Source organism: Poecilia reticulata, linkage group LG17, assembly GCF_000633615.1.
Source record: "Poecilia reticulata strain Guanapo linkage group LG17, Guppy_female_1.0+MT, whole genome shotgun sequence".
Taxonomy (NCBI): domain Eukaryota; kingdom Metazoa; phylum Chordata; class Actinopteri; order Cyprinodontiformes; family Poeciliidae; genus Poecilia; species Poecilia reticulata.
In genome coordinates this window covers 12609088-12623667 of record NC_024347.1, presented here as the reverse complement: position 1 = coordinate 12623667, position 14580 = coordinate 12609088, and the positions used below count along the sequence as shown (strand labels likewise).

Here is a 14580-nt window from a genome sequence, read left to right as displayed (position 1 = left end):
TCAGGATGTGCTTATAAAATTGTTTAACCAGTAATCTCATGAGCTTCTAACAGATTGCAGCAAGAACCATGTCAAACTAGAAATTGAAACTTTCTGTCAGAAAAGTGTCACTTATTTATTTATTTTTTTTAGTACTGTCGAAGGCAATCTCTAATAACTGTCTTATTCCCYGAGTCTTTGGTGACACCGGGGCCACAGACAATCTTCACCTCATACTAGTGAACTGGAATTGGATTGTAATTGGTCCTTGTTGTCCCACATGCGCGCACATGTCATGCGTGCAGTATGGGAAATTGCTGGCAAAACAGCCTCCCAGCAGSGCGAGATTGACAGCAAGCTGTATTTATGGAAGTGCCACCAGATCTGTGTACAAACACGCACTGATTCAATTATTTCATCTCAGCTGGAATAAAAGGCACAAACAAACTGGATTCTTCTACATTCTGCCAATTTTCCATTGGGAAATGACTYGAGGGCAGAACTGTAAGAGGCAGAATAACCTGCATTTGTATGCCGGCCCCTCTCGTGCGCTCCCTTTCAATTTAGCAGAAGTCAATTTGAATTATAATGCCGCGGTTTAGTCTCTATTCACAAAGTGCAGGGTARGAATTGTTGGTGGGGGTGGCGGATGTCGGAAGTGGGGGAGCATGAGGATCCTTGATTTGTCTGCCAGTAATCCCTGATCTCGTTTGGGTGAAATTGCCAATTTTGCAAAAATATATAAATAAATAACAGCTCTCTGTTTGGTATTTGTCTGCAAAGTAAATTTATTTTCTCACATAGCAGTTAAGTTTTATKATTGAGTATATTAAAACGGCACAACGTCAGAGGGAGGGCAGGACGTATGGGGGTGRGGGAGGGGGAGTAATAAATGATGACACACAAAACCAGAGTTTGATTAAGATAAACAGCAGGGATACAAACAACCATGCTGTTAGGGATCAGTACAGGTTCACTTCTAACAGTTATTTAATAATAAAAAAAAAAAAAACAAAACAGATATTGTTTGGAAACTTTTAAGGCGTGAGCTCGTCTGAGCAAGTTTTTTCCACCATCTATTGGCAAATAAAAATCTGCAATAAAATATCAGCAGTTGCACTGCTTTGTATAACATATTATTACTCTGTTCTTCTCAACAATAGACTAACAACAACCAGGTTATATGGAAATTATACAGCCCTGCTCTGTTTCATTAGGTCACATTTTTATGACATGCYACACKAGCTTTTTGAGCTAATACTGAAAGGAGAAGAAACACGTGCTATTATCCGCTGCTTTTCATGTCATTAAATACATCTGTGTCAAAGTATGTGTCCCACCTAACTGTCTCAAATGTACGGACAGATCTATAAAAACTCTGAAAACTTTCCCCCTGTGTGATGCAGGGATCGCTATGCACATCAATAAGTAATCTCCCTTGTGTAGTAGCGGTTATGAATAATGCAAGTGCCCATATAGCTGTGGCTGCTCAAAAATGTATTACTGYGGAGTGGCAGGGATACCACACAGAGACAGTCTGAGCACATCTCAACAAATTTACGCTGGCAGATCACTTTTTATGTCAGAGACACCAGAGATGTTTAATCTCGGTGTCTTTCAGAACAATTATTCAGCCGGGGAAAAATCAAATTGAAGTCTCCTCGTTTGAAATGGATTCGTTTTAATGCAGAAATGGTTATCTAACGCTGAAGTGATAGACTTGGTCCCTTTTTTTTTCTTTTTTTTTTTTAGCCACGAGAGCTGGAAACAAAAAAATTAATAAACTCCCAAACCTAGTTTTTTAGGGTGCAATGGAAATAGGACATATCAGCCTCCTGTCTCTCCCACTCTCTCTCTCCCTCAGATGCACACACACACACACACAGAGGAGAGGAGATGGGTTATAGCACAACTCTCAAAATAGCTGAGGGAAATGTAATAGGGAAACCAAGGCATTCATCTCCATGATTTCACCAGTATGGTCCTGATAAATTAAGGCAAGGGAATAAATTTCAGAGCATCTCGCACATCCTTAGAGTTAACTTTTGTCAAAGTAACACTAGAATACGCTTGATGGGATAGATTTAGCATGTATCGAACCAATATGCTGCTTCATTATGAAGCAGCAAATGCAAAATAACAATTGTGTTTGGAGMTCATTGTGCTGCTGCACTTTTACTTTAAAGTTTGGAGGGAAATCATGGGGCCTTTCCTGCCAGCAGCAGCTCATTCTGATTAAACAGCAGTAATTGTTTTTGCTAACTGCATGTGGAATGATCATTCCTAAAAGACCAAACGTTCTTCAGCTCTCTTTATGYAGTAACCAGTYGTGTGTGTTGCTGTAAATTTCACTAGACATTTTTTTTTCACGTTAGCTATCGCCGATGGGTCTCTCGCGTCTGCAGTGTGTGCTCTCGAAGTTTCTGTAACCCTCTTCTGTGTTTAAGCAATGCACTTTTAAGAATGTCATTTCTGTGCCAGTTCAATCGAGAAAGCTGTTCACACACTCACGTTTTATTAAGTAGCTAACTTTCTTCAGCCAAGCCAGCAGGCACTTATAAAACTGGTTCTTGATATATTTTGCATGCCTCAGGCCATGTCCACATTAATGTGGATGTTTTCCCAAAAACCTTGAGCCTTGCTTGGGTCTCCCATGCAAACACAAACTGATTGCAAGTTATTGGTGGGGGAAAAAAAGTGAGACTTTTAGTAACTCTGTAAAGATTGGACACTCATGGAGATWTGTTTGGACTGGAAATCCATTGATTATTAAGAACTAAGACGTGAAGGCTTATTTAGCACAACTCGATTGCTGCTTTYGATGAGTAAAGYCTCAAACACAGCAGAGGGATATTTTGGTCTAACTGCTAGTAGCAAATCTGGCCGATAATACATTTCTCTCCCAGTTCATTTGTTAAAACACCAAAGAAATATGTTCACTGGGTTTCACTGGGTCAAAGAAATATCACCCATCAAAAGTTMTTTGTTTAYAGTTTTTATAACCCCAGCCATGTTTGATATCAAATGCTGGGTTGCTTGCTGTGCTCTGACTTTCTCAGAGAGCTTCTTTACCAACTGGGAACCCACACAATCTGACTTCCAAGTACAAAGAGAATATACCGTAAGTCATAGCAAAAGGTAGAATAAAAAGCATTGTTTGGTTTACCCAGAAATTGAGCATCAGAGGTGCAATTCTCTTTGTACTGCCTTTTGTTTTTAAGGGGAAAAAAAGCATAAATATATATTTATAAGTGGTAGGATTTTTAAAAATAATTTCAAGCATCTCAATCTTTTTCCTGTTGAAATACATTAAATTTTAAAAATATATATATTGAAATATGTTGTTAAATTAGACCCAGGAGCAAACAGTACATGGGTAAAATTCCCAACCTACAGCAATGCTGTGTTTTAGACAGACTTGAAGGCATGCATGGGGGGGAATGTGTTTATTTCACTGGTAAGTGATGCAAGATTTGACCAAGCAATAATCTTTACTAAGTAATTACTTCTTTTAAGGTCCCTTTTTCAAAGCTCACTTTATACAGATGATGTCCTGCCTTTTTAGTGAATTGCGTCAGGAATTGCTCTATGTCAAATCTCAGCAGTGTTATTGATGCGTTAATGGCATATCGAGTCTCAAGGTACGCGCACAGCTTAAATGTGAAAAATGTCAAAAGCAGCTGACGGAGWCGCCCAACCCAGATCTGCCAGCTTCATAAACAGGCAGGCGATGTCTTCTACAGGTTCATGGCTCACTGAAATATTCACATTATCGAATGTTGAATTTGTTGACTTTGTTGACTTTTCCCTCCGGCATCTAAAATCGGCATGCTGCATTGATTAAACTTTTTTATTTTTTTNTAAGTAATTACTTCTTTTAAGGTCCCTTTTTCAAAGCTCACTTTATACAGATGATGTCCTGCCTTTTTAGTGAATTGCGTCAGGAATTGCTCTATGTCAAATCTCAGCAGTGTTATTGATGCGTTAATGGCATATCGAGTCTCAAGGTACGCGCACAGCTTAAATGTGAAAAATGTCAAAAGCAGCTGACGGAGWCGCCCAACCCAGATCTGCCAGCTTCATAAACAGGCAGGCGATGTCTTCTACAGGTTCATGGCTCACTGAAATATTCACATTATCGAATGTTGAATTTGTTGACTTTGTTGACTTTTCCCTCCGGCATCTAAAATCGGCATGCTGCATTGATTAAACTTTTTTATTTTTTTATTTTTATTTTACTGCAGATGATGTTTTTGGTCCACAAAAAAAAAGTAATCTCTATTAGCCCCTTCACGTCACAGCTCCCATGCACTGTCATAATGCCAACGCTGTTTGGGGTCCTTCGCAGTGAACTTCTAGTTTAATTTCTTACAGGAGAGGCATAATGACTCGGATGGGAGCACCTCAGACATCATTAAAAATCATGCACTAGTATTCTTCCTCCACGCTGGGTTGATGGTCTATTTCTAGAGGGTCCCTGCAAGACAGCGGGGAGTTTTAATGAACTCAAATCCCAGGACAAGAGAATCGACTTCATGATTCAGCTCCTAGGGTGAAAAATTGAAACGGCTCTCGCTTCAGAGCAGAGCCAAGCTCCTTTTATATGTACTGTTTGGGAGTAATAATCCTGTGGTTGAMTGTTTGAMKAGGCTGTTTGAAAAATTTTATGTGCCAATTTTCGGGTTTAGGAGCCGTATGTACAGTTTGGCCTCCGAGCTGAGTGATGTGTAACAAAAGCGGACGCGTCGGTCATAATTTTGAGCTCGCAAACATTTTCATTTCGCAGCTTTTTAGAATTAACCGAGTTCATCTCGAGGAGTGCCTTGAAATTTGTTTTATTCATTCGAAGATGCTGATGTCGCTTCGTTTTCAGAAGCGTTCGTGTTTTCACTTCTTGGCTGCGGTAACCGAGTTCCCTTGAGCGTAATAGCCTAATAAAAACACACATCCGATGAGGCAGCTAAAAAAATAAAAAATATCACCTGTCCTGCGCACCAAAGCTCATCTCCGTGGAGGATTTGTTGTGAACAATGAAGCACAATTTTTATGGAGACCCTTAAGGTTGCGCAATCCCCTCCCTCCCCCAACWCCCCACTCCTTYCCCTTCGCCCGCAACCAAAATAGTCAGAAATAATAAGTGGGCCAGTTCTTATTAATAGGTGACACTGTACCTGATTCAGGTGATGCTGCTCATTATAAAGTTTCAGCTCTGTTCACTTGCAACACCACAAACTTCTCATCATGAGTCACGGCTCAGAACAAACAGGCTTGTAGTGAGCACGGTGGGAGAGGGCACAAGTGCACAAAAGCTTGCAATTCTCACTTCTGTGTGCGTTTCGTTCACATTTCCTCTCTCTGTGGCTTTGTTCCATCAAAATTCTCTTTGGCTCTTTTTATTTTCATTTTATTTTTTGAAGAGATTTGGATCTAAGCCAAACCACAAAGGAGTCATGGTAAAAAAAAAAAAAAAAAAAAAAAAAGGTAAATAAAAAGGGTTTATCTAATTTTATTTTGGGCTTCAGAGGTGTACATACTTTTCATTGAGTCTTTCAATGTTCTATTCATTACAAATCTATTGCCACCCTGGTAAAAAATGTTAATAAAAGCCGTGATCCCTTGAAACTGTAAAGTTATAAAAAGACCAACTTGAGGACATTTACTGAGGGGAAAAAAATGAATATATAACATTTTTTACTATGACTGAGATGACCAATGGAAAGAGGTTGACTTTTTTGTGCCTGGTTAACCACTGCGTTGCCATGACACTTTGGATTATTATCTTGTAAAAATGCCTTCTGGGAAAAATAAAAAATAAAAAAATCAATTTACTGGTAGAATCCACCAGAATCTTTTGGTATTTTATAAAGTCCATGATATTATTCACACTTACAGATCCCCCGAAGGGACATAGAGGAAATTTTTCTTTTACTTTACCTCACAAAGGTTTTACATTTCCACGCAATACTTTTGCAGTCCCTTGCAATATGTTTTATGTTTCCTCGCAATGACGTATTCGCTCGTCGGTTTATGCGACATCTTGAACACTGAAAGTCTTTCTGCTACAATACGAGGTTTTTAAAGGTCTTTCTATGTATGTTCCTTTTCTCTGGGATACAAATACGCCACTAACTTACTTGTAAAGTGCTAGAAGCAAAATGGGTCAAACTTGGGCTTTCCGTCTCTACTCTAAGACATAAACTTTCTGTAAGGAAAGGAAGAAAGAAAACAATACATCCAAACTGTTTGGACTATTTTTGACTTATTTTCATGTCATATTATTGCCATGTGACAGTTTTGGTCGTGTCTTTTCTGTGTTGGYTGTCTGAGTGGCTAATAAAGGGCCGTTTTCATGCGGTCCCATCTCTATGAACACGCAGTTCATAGATCAATTTTCAACCAGTTTTCTGCACTAAGGAGTGGAAWGTGCATAAATGCGTTTAGACATAACAAGACAAAACGCATTTTGAGTGAGGCTCTTTAAAGGTCAGTGTGCAGTTTTAAATTGACATTTATCACTGTGACTGCATGCAGAATAGGCTATGGTGTAGTTGAAAAACTTATTGCGAGGGAACATTATATTTATTGAGAGGAAATGCAATATTTATGCGAGGTAATAAAAGAAAAAAAATCCTGTCATGTCCCCTATTTTTAACTTTTAACACTTTAACAAGGTTCCCAGGGATTTTGTAAAAAAAAAAATACAGACCTGCAGAATAAAACATCAACTAGTGAACTTAAAGATGGCTGAGCTGTTTTTCCAACACATTAATGTTTCTTTTTATTTTAAACTCACTTTTTTTCTTCCAAAAAGTTSAATCTTAGACTTAACTAACCAAATCAGGATTTTAGTTCAAGCTTATCTAACTCTACTGGCATTCTCTTTTTTTTTTTTTCCTGGCATTTCTTTTTGAATACAATTAACATGTAATGGTTGCTATGGAGACTTGGTGACCCTAAGGAGGCACTCCTGGCTGCAAATTTCCAACAATGAGCCTTGTGTATTTTTATATGTCCCCTACCGTCCTACTCAGTATGTGTAGGACTAGTGAGACACATTTGAGCCCTCAGCCAGTCAGAGCCCAGTGGTTTAAAAACAATAACCTCATGTCATGTCATATTTATGCCACAGGGAATCAAAATGTTATGGCTCACTAATAAAAACTTCTTGCTAATAAGAAGTTTGTCGTGCATCTTTACTAGAGGTCGGCCACAAATTTGTATAAGAAATAATGAAAATAAGGACTGGGCTGTAAAATACTCATGAAATTAATAATATTAAATAGAATCATGAAAGGATAGAGGATAAGCTCACTTATCTAGTTTTTGTTTTGCAGATGCTGAACACAGACCAGTATTGAAAAGGTGGGAAATCCAGAAAGGAAAATCTAAATAAAAATACTAAAAAGAATGACAATGATGGCAGAAATTTCAAAAAGCTTTCTGATTGGTTTTTATCTGAAGTAATATTTTTAAAAATATATTTGAGGAATGCAAATATGCACATGTACAGTATGCTATCGCTAAATGTCATAATTTTTCCCTCCATCTTTTGAACCAAAACCTTTCGGGAAAACTATAATTGTTTTCTCAAAAGCACAAAAACGATTAACACGAGGTGCGTTCACCCCGACAACCATCCATTTACATCAGCTGATATCTGACAGYTAATGACCTCCAGGTGTTGCTCTTTCCGGCTCTGCTGCCAGGAGGAGCATYTAAAATAAATTTCTGCATAGGTTAGAGATTCTTTTTCCTTCATTTAAAAACGGAATTTCCTCTTCTTCAGCAAAAATGAGTGCCAGAGCTGCAGGTGCAATCAGTGCTGTGCTAAAACCTTTTAATTAACACAATCTATCATCATTAGCCAAGCGGTCAGCTAGCAGCCCCACTGTTAACTCTTAGGGAACGGAGCGAGGAGAAAAGTAAATGATGCAGTGTGCTTCTTTGCTTTTCGGGCTCGGTCACCATCAGTTCCCACATTTGCTGTGCTCACTCATTGCGGAGCAGCGCTGAAAACACATCAGTCTACATCAGCACCTCTAAATCAGTCGGCGACCACTGCCATCCTGTGACTTGCGRGACTAAATACTGAGCCGCAAATAGTGCTTGCCAGTGCATGCAATGAATTGTACTCGCCTGCATCTGAATGAGATTAACTTTTGATTTAAAATATTTGGAATTAAGTACTGCTGGAATTTAGAGACTTTTCTATAGTGTTGTTCTGTGCCTCAAGTATGTTCACCAACAACAATGTCAGGAATTCACAGAACAGCTGTGCTTTACACATATGAGAGAAGACACAGTGCGTCCCAGCTACACAAATATGACGCATTTGGTTGATATTTGCCATTCATTTATATCCTCTGATATCGCACTGATATTCAGCCAAGAGCTTTTGAGCATAACACTTCAGAGTCACAAAACATTCACATCCTGAAGGCTCAGGATGTTATCACCTGAAGCAAGCTAATGTTGTAGCTAAATCTCTAAGGTTAGGTAAGGATTTTTTTTAAAGTGCCTTAGAGAAAAGCAGTTCTTTCAGATAAGGTCAGTTTTTTGGTATGTGTGTTGTTCCCTTCACCGTGTCACTTTACTTCCACCTCACAATCATGCACTGCTTTTTGTGGGTCTCTAGCATAAAATCCCCGCAAATACTTTTACATTTTTGGTTGCTACTTGACAAAATGTGAAACAATCAAATTGTTTGAKACTTTTTCTAGGYGCTGCAGTTGCATTAATCAGTCATTCAGGGGTACTTCCAAATTACCATGCACATTGCTAACTAACCAGTGTGCTTGGTTTAAAAAAAAAAAAACTCAGTGTGGTTGCAGCAATTATTGTGAAGGTGGTTCAGAGTCTAGAGGGGTGAGAATAGGAATTGTTTCTGTAGAGAGAACAAAGTGCATTGCTGTACCATATCCATGCAGAGAAAAGTGTTTTCCAAGTGAAACATCTCCGACAACTCGTGAAAGTAGAGAAAGGATAGGTGTTTCTGGACACACTGTGAGAAAGAGAAGGTTGTCTCTGTTCCTCTTGACCTTTTTTTTTTTTTCCCCCTTTACGTCTTTGCCTTGCTGCTGCTGCTGCTGCTGCAAGGTGCGCCCTCACACCCATGGCTGACTCATTTTGCACCGCCTTCGAAACAGCAGCGTGGCCGGAGCTCAGGGTAGTCCTGCACAAGTGTTGTGCTGCGACTGTGCAGCTGTGGGCAGACCTTAATTGGCACATTAAGAGAGAATGAACCTCCTAATGAAGCACAAGTGTGACCATATGCTCCCCGAGGCCATTCCTTCTAAGGACAGCTTTGTCACGCTCTGTAGTAAATGGTAGCAAAACCGAGTCCTACTTTGAAGACAAGCATTTAATGCAACAACGAAAAACTAATTACAGCCCACTGCTGTCTTTATTATAGCACTGCCTGAATGACCCCATTCATATTTTCTTTATAATATCAGGGAGAACAGGCCTATTGTATGTTTCTGAGTAGCTGTCAACAGAATAATTATGGTACTGTGTTGTCTGTAATGGTAAACTTTTGACCGCTAAAAAGTAGCTGCTAGTAGGGAAACTGTGACAATGATACACTACATTTATACCTCCTCCTGTGTACGTTCTACTGTGTGTGTATAGGCGAGAAAGTGCACTCATGGGGGAGAAAAACAAAACAGTGTGTCACTGTTGGTATTTTGTTCCAGACTACTGCACTCATACCACTTATATCCACTCTGTTTTGTTTGCACATGCATGTAGATGAGGGGCTTACCTGTTTCAAGTTTATCTGCTAATGTAGACGTCATTTATAAGTCACATTTTCTTGCCTTGAACAGCAAACTACACACTGTAGGCTAGCAGAGTTATGCACTGATGAAAGCATCGTAATTTACAAAATATTTGTTCATGTGTTATTTTTATTTAATTATGTGGACACATCATGTTACTCTAAATACACCATTCCCCCTATAAAACATGRACGCGAATACACTGTGTATTCACTAGTACATACACTTGGCCATATATATATTAGAAATTGTGTGTATATTTTTTGTATACACACAATTTATGTGTGTATACAAACACACATAAATTGTTTGTATACACAAACAATGTAAACATTGTTTGTGTATACATCAGGAAGCATTTCCTGATTTCCTGAGATCAGGAAATCAAATCCAAAGTTACAGGAATCATCCCATCTTTGAAACTTTCTGAGTTTGATGAGGTTCTCTTTTTTTTTTTTTTGTTTGACTGACAAAATTGAGCTTGTTGCTGAACAGGAAGTGACTTTATCAGGATCCTGGTGTCAAACATACATTTTTTTAATTTATTTTTTTTATGATTATTTGTGGTSTCAGCTCAGATTTAAGTGGGTATGATTTCTCGAATATATCTTGTTTAGTTTCATGCTGGCGCCTTGTGTACGTTGCCAAGTKTAATACTCGAGTAAATTTTGGAGAGAAACCGGTTATAAATTCTCTGGAGGAATGAAGGAGCTAGGAGTCAATCCAACCAGAGTTGGATCTTTCTCTTCTTTGAGACATAGGGCTGAAAGCAGAGTTTCCTCACAAACACAGTTTGTTTCATTTTCCTCTCTCTCTCTTCCTATTTCTTTGCAAAGAAATAGGAAGATTGTACTGTAATAAAATCCAGATCATGGTCCGTCATTCGTGGATCTCTGGTATGGACTCTTGCCATACGAGGTCAGAGTGACATGGGGCATAATTCTTTTCCTTAAACACATCACCTACCCCACCCTGAAGTTGAACCAGAGAGATGCTTCATCCTTCGAGTCATCCATAATCTGTGCCCCAGGTTTTTACTTAATGGCTCTCTTGCAGTCGTCGACTTGGTGCCGAAATACCCTCGTATGTTGTGCCTCATGTTTTTCAGGTTGCATCTTTACACCATTCTGCTCATGAAAGAATTCTGTGAAATACTAAAAAAGTATAYCCTTACTAATTTGTGTGTTAATATGTAGAAATACCCATAGCTATTTGGCTAATGCTGCAGAAGCAGTTATGAAAAGTGTGAGGAACAAGTAACCGAATAATATTATGCAAGACCTTAGAATAATGTGTTTCATAATGCTTCATTTGTTCGCAACCAAAACCAGATCAACATGTTCGTGGGCATATTGGTATTCACTGTGATATTTGAAAAAGTGCCATTACACAATGAAAACTGACAGAAACTAAGGTCTGAAGGTTTGARCATGTAAAAATACATTTTCCATGTTTTCTAATAATTACATGGAGAATTGCTGGTCCTTGTTTTCTAAACCYTGTTCATGAAACTGGGATCATTAATCTGACAATAATTGTATCAATAATGATGATGCTGTGAAACARAAATGTGATAAAGTTTGACATATTTCTCATTACCTTTAATGGCTCTTTTAAAGGTCAATGCGTACAAGCACAGATAAATTGCCAGACGCAGCAGTTGAAGGAGCTGTTGAGGTAAAGCTGCAACTAATTCTGCTTTTTTTATCATTAGGATTTTAAAACTAGTTCAGAGCTTTTATGTTCAGTGGTATTTCTGTGTTAGATGAGACAGCTAAATGAGCTACTGAAGCCGTTAATTGTTAACTTTTTCTTTAACCTGAATCAGTTTAGGTTCCGTGATAGAAAGATGTTTTTCTTTCTTTTACTCAAAGTTATAAGAAGAACGATAAAGTTATTTCTGACCAGGACATTTTAAACTTCATAAGAGCTCAAGTGCAGAACCACTGGGAAGTTCTCATAGAAGACACATAATGCTGAAGACTTGAAATAAGTTWAATATTTGAGTTTTAATTGAATAACTTGAAGTTTTTTAACATTGCTCATACTAATCATTTGGCTAGTCAAACAGCAAAAGCAATGGAGCACAGAATGGTAAAACCTCATTTGCTTGATTAAAACATGCCCCCGGGGGTAACATTCTGGCCTAATTTATTAATTAGAACATTAATCATTTATATTTTACTTAGTCAAATGTGAACCGATGACATTATAAGTGAGACTGGCTGAAAAGGCTGTTTTTGTACACTAAAATAAATTGCACCATTTGTTAATTATTATTTAATATTATTTTATTTATTTATTCATTWATTCGGTGTGGGAAAAGTTTTTGATTTTGAGGCCAAACTGAGCTTCAGATTTATGAGTTTAAAGGAATGATTATCATACACTCTTATGAATTGGATTAACAAAGCATCATGAAATGCAACCAACTACTCAGTAGTTCTGAATATTTTTAATTTATGACTAAAATTCTTAAGCCTCCTTAATATGTTGTTAATTATCAATGCTGTAATGAAGTAATGTGTATAGTTTCTCTCCTTTTTTACTCTTTCGTTATGAGTCTTTAAACTGTTCTGCTTCCGTTTTTATTACTGAACTGCAAAAACTGTATTGCACTAAATACATGCAGTAACAATCACTCCCATCAATTGAAAAAGAAAAGGAAAATTTGCACCTCGTTTTGTGTCGGGTCCCAGGTGTTCCATCTGCAGCCACAATCACTGCAGATGCAGAAAAGATAAAGAAGTTATTACTTTAATATTATTACTCTAATTAACACATAACTCCAAGTTCTGACCCCTGGACTTTCACAACATTTAACRGGAGGAATCAAATTAATAATGCATTTGTAATTCAATAGATGATGTTCCTTATTGTAAAAAGCCACAGAAGGAGAAATGTGTTCATCTTATTCACTTAAAAGCATCTGCTAAAGCAAAAAAAGAGCCWGATTTTGAATTATTATGTATTGTACATAATAATTGCAAAGAACTAATACGATACCGTACTAACTTATAATTGCTGCTGGAAACAAAGCAAGTTATAATACACTAGTAATAACATCACAGATAAAAGAAATATTACATATAATTACATCCAGTTAAAGTGATGATTCTTGATCGTTCTTGCTGAAGGGTCTTGGCTGTTCACTCCTGAGCCCCTTATGTTTGACATCCTCAACGTGTCCCCAATGGAAGAGCCCGCTACGGTCCCATGTTTCACCCCCAGCAATAACACAGTACAGACTGAATGTAGGTTTTGGAACTAGAATTTGGGAAATACATGACTTTAAGCACAACTTATGCTATTAACTTGACTGGATAGGCTCAACTCATGAGACTTTTTGGAGAAACCTTGATCTGTTTTTAGCAGTTTAACTGCTAGCTATTACCATATCTTTTTTTTTTTTTTTCACCCACACAATTATAACTGGATAATTGAAGCAGTTTTGGTTTTTGAAAATCAGAAGTTGTTTGTGTTGGGTGAAATGTGTTGGCATTTAGTCACCAGATGAGGCGCCCTTTCCCCCTTAAAAAAGGACTTSTAAATTCAATTCACAGGCTAAAACTGAATTAGTCCTTCAAATATGTAAATCAGCTGATCATRTGTGTGCTCCCATAATGACCATAGSRTATGCATTTCCARGCCATTCTCATGCTATGTTTCTCTTTTGTTCTCTTTGCTCACATTAAATGTATTTAAGAATCACTTTAATGTTGCTGTCAATCACWTAACTTGGCCAGAAAATTGAGGGACATAATAAACCATCTGTTTTCTGTACCTTCTTTATTTCGTTCCTATTCGCTTTGGGGCTAGTGAATWCCTCCAGTGGACAACAGGCGAGAGACATGGTAACTTCTGGTCAGATTGGCAGCTTTTTGCAGAGCAGCGTAGAAGAAAATTAGGTTGATAAATCACATGTTGACAGTATATTTGAAGCATAGACGCCACTTTAGATATTCTTTCATCTTCCTCGCAGAATACAAATAGAAAACYGTGACCACTGTCTATGTAGACCTCAATTACATTCTGCCAGAGAGTCTTTGTGTATGCAGGTCCTGGGTCGTGGCCTGATGAAGTAACAATGGAGCACAGTGTGCATTCACTTGTAAATCTGTTCATACCTGCAGGGAGTTCAGCCACTGGAAGGTGAACAGCTTGGCAACAGAGAAGAGAGATTTCCTCAAAGCTCCGTTGCCCTTAGCACCAGAGTTCCTACGCAACCTGCGGTTACTGGGGCGGCGACCAACCCTGCAGCAAATCAACGAAAACCTCATCAAGAAGTACGGCACCCACTTCCTGGTTTCTGCTACCCTGGGAGGTAAGGAGGACCTGCAGGTGTTCATTCTCAGAAATTGATGGGACACACGAAGATGGAAGAGATACTCATTTTAGGACTTGTTGGAGTGATATCCTGTGTCAGTGAGCCACTGCAGACAAATGGAAAAAGTAAGCTAGACCCACACCTCATACCCTGAAGCATTTAACCATTGTTCTTGCTTGCGGTGGTAAAATYCCCCTTTTCCTTTCCACCGAAGAAGACACACACACAGTCGTAGCAATCTTAAAAAAATATATAAAAAAAACACAAAATGAAATGAATGAAACTCTTGCTCTCTTCACATCTATATGCTGGAGGGTTTTTTTTCCAGCCTTGACCCCTGCAGAGTAAAACAGAATAAAACAAAACTGATACTGCAAATGTATATAATAAAGCTGCAGAGCTTTAAAATGCTCTCTTTTATCATCCTGAATTGAACAGCAGTACTGAAATGTTCAACAAAAAGCTAMGTTTTCAYGGTTTATTGTTTAGCAATAA

General features: G+C 38.2%; 1 protein-coding gene across 1 annotated transcript in view; it reads left to right on the top strand.

The window, feature by feature from the left end:
• The first annotated feature begins 12924 nt into the window (after nucleotides 1–12924).
• The window catches only part of brinp2 (bone morphogenetic protein/retinoic acid inducible neural-specific 2), an 88696-nt gene continuing 87040 nt past the window's right edge, over nucleotides 12925–14580 (top strand). Inside the window, exons 1-2 of the mRNA XM_017309871.1 lie at nucleotides 12925–12999; nucleotides 13857–14082. Of these exons, the coding sequence (XP_017165360.1) occupies nucleotides 12925–12999; nucleotides 13857–14082 (301 nt within the window). The remainder of the gene's footprint in view (nucleotides 13000–13856; nucleotides 14083–14580) is intronic.